Here is a 5,581-nt window from a genome sequence, read left to right as displayed (position 1 = left end):
CGCAAGCGCAGCAGCGACGAAAGAAAGAAAACGGAGAGGAGCGTCTAGCGAAGGGTGAAGTGGAGTACGACACGTGCGGCTACCGCGTCATCTCTCTCACTGCCTTTCGTTCACACGTTTTATGTGTCGCCACCGAGGAGCACCCTCCCCCTGCACATCCCCTAGACACTGTTCCATACTCCACTAATTCAAACTTCTTGATGTTTGCGCGGGAGGTTCAAACACGATATGCAACAACATGCTCGCTGCTCCATTGTGGGGGGCTAATTCGAAACGTGAAATTTGCGCGGGAGGTTCGAAAACGATTTGCAACATGTTGGCCGGCGGCGGCGTGGCACTGCAAGTTAGCAGCGGAGTAGCGCACGCCGTCGTACGGTCGCTGATAACGCGAACACTTCCTTAGTCGCAGTAGAAATGCGCCGTGACCGAGAAGACTGCAGTTCCTGCTGCGCACAATTTGTAGTAATCGTAAGTGCATTTGTTTACGCCCATCCGTGCTTCAGTTTATTTTTCGCAATCATCTGTTAGCCGCATACTTTACAAGGGGGCATCGGTGGAGGCGAGAAGGAAAATAGTTGTGAAAGAGGTGCCAACGGTGGGGAGGAGGATCCCCGAAACGGCGCCGGGTAAATCGATGACACCGAAATGAAAACTGGAGGGGTTAGACATATACTGCTTTGCAGTAAAACGCTTCGAATCGCGTGATGTTTGTTGCTGAATAAATAAAGGACACAGAAAGCTGGACACAGCCACAGTAAAGAAAGACGATTTATATTTTTAAAAGGACGCACTGCCTTTTGGCAAGTGGTTGTAGACGTGAGATGTTGAATTTAGTTCTACTGGATGAAGTGCACAAGAGGAGCAATTGAAAAATTTTATAACCTTTATGAATAACATTGACCAAAAGCCGGAAATTAGGAGAAAACCTCCAAATGACTAGAAGTAAGAAAATCACTTTGAATATCATAAAAGAAAAAAAAATGACTCCGAAAAGCCAGCACATCGATGATAAAACGGGACATAAAACAGTCATGGTTTCACAAAACGGAAGAGTTAAGGAAACTCCCGAGGTAACAAAATAAAGCTTCACATAGCCGCGCAACTCGTCAAGCAAGACATCCGTAATGAGGTGACTAAAGTATACTGATAAAATGCATGAATGACATAATACTCAAAACAGATTACCCGAAGTAAGCAAAATAGCTTATGAAAAACACAACACGGTAATTTGTCATGGTCGTTCCCCCAAAGTACAATTACATAACTGCTGAATATTTTATTCTGAGGTAGAATGCGAATAAAACAAGTTATTCACATAACGAACAATGAATACTCGCACATTCCCAAAAAAGATTTGGACATTCCAGGAAAATCTAATAAACAAACTGAGCGCACCAGGGGGATCACACAAAGCTTAAATAATGAGGGCCGTAATATCAAGGCTTGGACCAACAAACATTTGCCGGAGCTCACAGTAGAAAAGCAGGCGGAAGATTTGGCTTAACTGGGCGTCCTGGGTAACTTAAACCAGTTATCACAAAACTTACAGTAGCATGACATCTATGTTTACCATGTCGCTGTGCAGTTTTTTTCAGCTCTCTTCTGTAACACAACAATGGAAAAATTAAAGCACTATAAAAACTGGGGGCATGCAAGCACTACATATTATCTAAGTGGTTACATGAAACTATGAACGGTTGATGCATTTGACGCGTGTGCACAAATTGATATTTACGTCTTTTTTATGGTTGACTCAGCCGGGAGGAGAAGAATCCATGCGACTTGCACAAGTGTCACTTCGTCTTCTCGGGCTGCACTGCAGCCGGCGATCGGTAAACGACGTCTCTCTCACTGAGGTCTCTCCCAGAAGAGGACATCTCTGTGTGCGCCGTTGATACCCCTGTAGCCAGAGCTTTCCTCTTGCGGAATCGTTTCGGAAGCAAATGCTGGTAGTCCTTGAATCCGAAGAACAGATAGACACCTTGTAACCCGATTAATACAATCACAATGATGTCCAACGCTAGTGTGTTGACGAAGGCAGCAACAAAGCCCAGAAGCCAAGTCGTGCCCATGATGAATGCGAGCTTCACGAACAGTCCCATGTGTGACTGGTTGCCCCCACCCTTGAAGTCAAAGGCAGCTGCACGCTTGGCCGTATTTCGTATTTTAACAATGATGTGGATGTAGAAGCCGATGTCGAGTATAAGTAGCACCACCATTGGCATCAGAAAGAAGGTCAGCTGGCTCCACAGGCTGCCGATCCAACAGGAGAAGCGGCCGTACCGAGGGGACAGCACAAACTCCGGCACAGTCCAGTTTAGCACTGCACACAGGGCCACTACGACCACAGGGCCTCCCCAGGCAATGAGGCTGTAGAGTAAGAATCCTCCGGTCCTGCTTGAAGAAAGTCGGGTGGCCGCTACGTTCTTCCAGATGTCGAACGACAGAACGCTGGTCCAGAAGAATGTGGACAGGAAGCCGTAGTGCAGGACAATGGCCACGCCGATACACACAGGCTTTGGCGCGTCGAAGCTGTTTCCGAGAAGGAAGAGCAGGTGACTCCAGAACAGCGTCCCCGAGAGACACAGAGTGCACCGAGAAGAGAACGTTCGCGAACTCTTGTAGAGCACGTACACGACGAATTTCAAAAAAAGGCATATGAGCGATAGGCTTATGCAGATGAATGTGAGATAGCTCTGCACATTGTAGTCTTCATGGCCAGTCATTGTTATGTTCGTGGAATTGAGCATGGTTTCGTTTCCGGCCACCGTAGAAGTGTTGGAGAAAGCATAGTGAGGGGCCTTAATATAGCACTTACCATTGTGCCACGAGAAGCAGGAACCCTGGCTCACCACTGGTCTCACCAGGTCTACAAGACTAAACCTGGTCTTGGACTTGAACTGAATGCGTGACCACGTTTCTAATACAACCTGCTTCGGAACACATTTCATCGAAGAAAGTTGCACGCCGTTGCAGAGACCACAGTACACGTTGTTGTACACAGTTTCGTTGTCCTCTGTTTCGTCCTCTGTTTCGTTGTCCTCTGTTTCGTTGTCCTCGGTTCTGACGGGAGCGAAATAAGTAGAACATTTTCGCTTTATTTCAGTGCTCGCATTTTCTGGGCAAGTCTTCACGTTCACCAGGTATGGATCACACGGCCAGAAGAATACGTCTTTGTTGTCTAGTGCATACTGTGGTGGGCTCACCTGTAAGTTTGTGCCACTTCCGGAGGCGTTCCAAAATACAGAGGTGTTGTCCAAATCGTAGTTGCACAAGGCGCAGAAACCATTAAAATATGTCACCTGTCGTTCACTGGTTACTGGAATCAAATAAAAGTCTTCCTTTCGGTTGGTTGCATTTTCGCACGAGCTCCGTACCTCATCATCGGGCCAATTCGGGTGGCACCCAGTGATGGCGTAAAAGTCCCGGCCGTTTTTTTTGTCCACATTGTGTTCTATGCACTTTGCTGTTACCGCAGACTTGAGTTTCAGCCCAGCGTCCCAACAGCAGTATCCGTAGCTTTGGCAGTTGTCGGCGCAAGAGCAAGTGACGGCGTATAGTCGTTCCGTGCAATTAACTCGCGTGTCACTGCAGCCGTGCAGTTCCTCGGGGCACCGAAGGAGGTCTTCGATGCGCTCGCGTGGTATGTCCGGGTGATCCTCGGGTGCAACATTCCAGCTAAGAGTCGCGTTGCATTCGTTCTCGAAGCAGTACACATCAGTCAAGAACACGGCGCCCAACACAGAAAGTACGACAAGGCTCTTCATTGCGGCTCGTGGACGATACAACACACGGGGATGCTGTCCGCACAAGGCGACACATCAGAAGGCCTTGCAAATCCTGCGTATACATTTCACAGTGACTCTTAGGACCATCGAAATGTGAGAGAACGTTTTTAAAACAGATGATTTGCAAAAATAGGAATATATAAGTTAATCCCGAAAGCAAGCTATAGGACCCTAACAAGGGAACGTTAGAAGCTGAGCACTTTAAGTGAAGACGTCATAAACAAGGCAGATGCTGCTTTAGGTTTCGTACGGACTACGAACGAGCGTCACTATTGTACTCTTTAATTATTGTTCTTGAACTGCAGTAAGGCACGATTTTGAGCTATCTGGTTGATACTTATCAAAGACCAGCGCGGCGAACGTGGGCAAGGTGAAGACGAAATAACCTGAGCGCTTTTCTTGTTTGCTCTCCGTCCTGTCCCAGTTACCCGCGCTGGTAATAAACAAATATTGTTTTTGAAAGGGAGAAACCCGGTGCCAGCAAACATTAGGTTGTATGAATTGCGTAAAGAGTTTGGGGCGTCGGTTTACTGTTCTTTCGGGCTCCTCGTGCGAAGAGCTGCCGTAGAAACATCGAACATATCTTACGCTAAGACATTGTAAATGTACTTAGTCCCTGGCTCTCACGGCAAAGTGGCTATATGTCAAAGTTTCCCTACCGGAGGCAGCTGGACCCCGCTTGACGTCGAACTACGGCCGACGACCAGCGCTGCATTCTCCGCCACAACGTTTCACTCGTTTGTTGTCCGAGTGGCCACGGAATCCGGTGCGCGTCTCTCCAGACGACGAAAACCTGTCCGGCGAAGGCCGAATGGGGCCCCAACGTGGCATCCGCGAGTTAAAGCGAGCGTGATGCGGGCTCAACTCTTCTTTCCGAGTCGTGGTCGGCCTTGGCGGGCGCCGAGGGCAATGTCGATTACGCCTGCCGAGCAGTCCGCGCCGGCCTCCGCTTGCGGCTTCGGCACGCCGCTCTCCAACCACGACGGAGAAACAGCGAAGCCCGGACGCAGACTGCGCAGTTCCGCGGCCGGGGCTTTTATCAACAATTCAAAATAGCGAGCTTACTGCCCTAGGCGTGGGCTCGCTTTGTAAACGAACGGGCGTGCCGGAGGCGGCATCGATTACGCGGAGTAGGTGCAGGGGGTCATTTGCCGCGGTTCGACGTTGAATAATCCCCGAACGGCCTGCGTTACCATGATGACGTCTTCCTTATGCTGTCACAGTTTGGAAGAACAAATAATCTTGCATGTGGTTGAAGGTAGTCGGTGCTAAATGCTGCGTTTTGTGATGCGTGTGTATTTCCCTTTCTTCAAGATTTTTCAAAAATCTCAGAAGAGTAAAGGCATTTTCTCTCACTTTTCTCTCTCTCTCTAAAATTGAATTTTGTAGGCGCGTATCCCGCTCAAAAATACGTTGTTGTTAAATTATTTGAACACAATAAACACTCCAGGCTCTCTATTTGTGCAATTGACGATTTACAGATTGGTGAGTGGCGTTGTTCTTACGCTTTTTTACGTCTGTTCTAAACAGGGATGATATATGCTCCTCATTTGCAATGCATTTCGGAGCTTCTGATTTCTGATTTTGTAATTTATGATAGGACGGAGCACGGCGAAGCTTCTGTTACATTCCCGGTAAACGAAGCGAGTATCTTTCTGCACGCTTGCATGTACGGCTAGTGAGGGAAATATCCAAGAACAAGGGATGCGAGAAAGAAAGTACCAGCCACTTTGTTAACTGTAAAGGATTTCAGAAAATTCTAGGGGAAGGGATGTAAGGTAACATACAATACT

The 5,581-nt window shown here is 47.9% G+C and overlaps 1 protein-coding gene across 1 annotated transcript; it reads right to left on the bottom strand.

The window, feature by feature from the left end:
- Positions 1 to 750: 750 nt before the first annotated feature.
- LOC144179295 (uncharacterized) lies at positions 751 to 4,887 on the bottom strand. The gene is made up of 2 exons (XM_077707593.1): positions 4,448 to 4,887; positions 751 to 3,840 (listed from the first exon to the last, which is right to left on the bottom strand). The coding sequence occupies exon 2, from the start codon at positions 3,765 to 3,767 to the stop codon at positions 1,794 to 1,796; it is 1,974 nt and encodes a 657-aa protein (XP_077563719.1). The 5' UTR covers positions 3,768 to 3,840; positions 4,448 to 4,887; the 3' UTR covers positions 751 to 1,793.
- Positions 4,888 to 5,581: the final 694 nt, after the last annotated feature.

This window comes from Haemaphysalis longicornis, unplaced genomic scaffold, assembly GCF_048455015.1.
Source record: "Haemaphysalis longicornis isolate Haplotype H1 unplaced genomic scaffold, Haemaphysalis longicornis Haplotype H1 scaffold_4, whole genome shotgun sequence".
NCBI lineage: Eukaryota > Metazoa > Arthropoda > Arachnida > Ixodida > Ixodidae > Haemaphysalis > Haemaphysalis longicornis.
The sequence above is the reverse complement of the archived record's forward strand: the minus strand, read 5'-3'. Positions and strand labels throughout refer to the sequence as shown.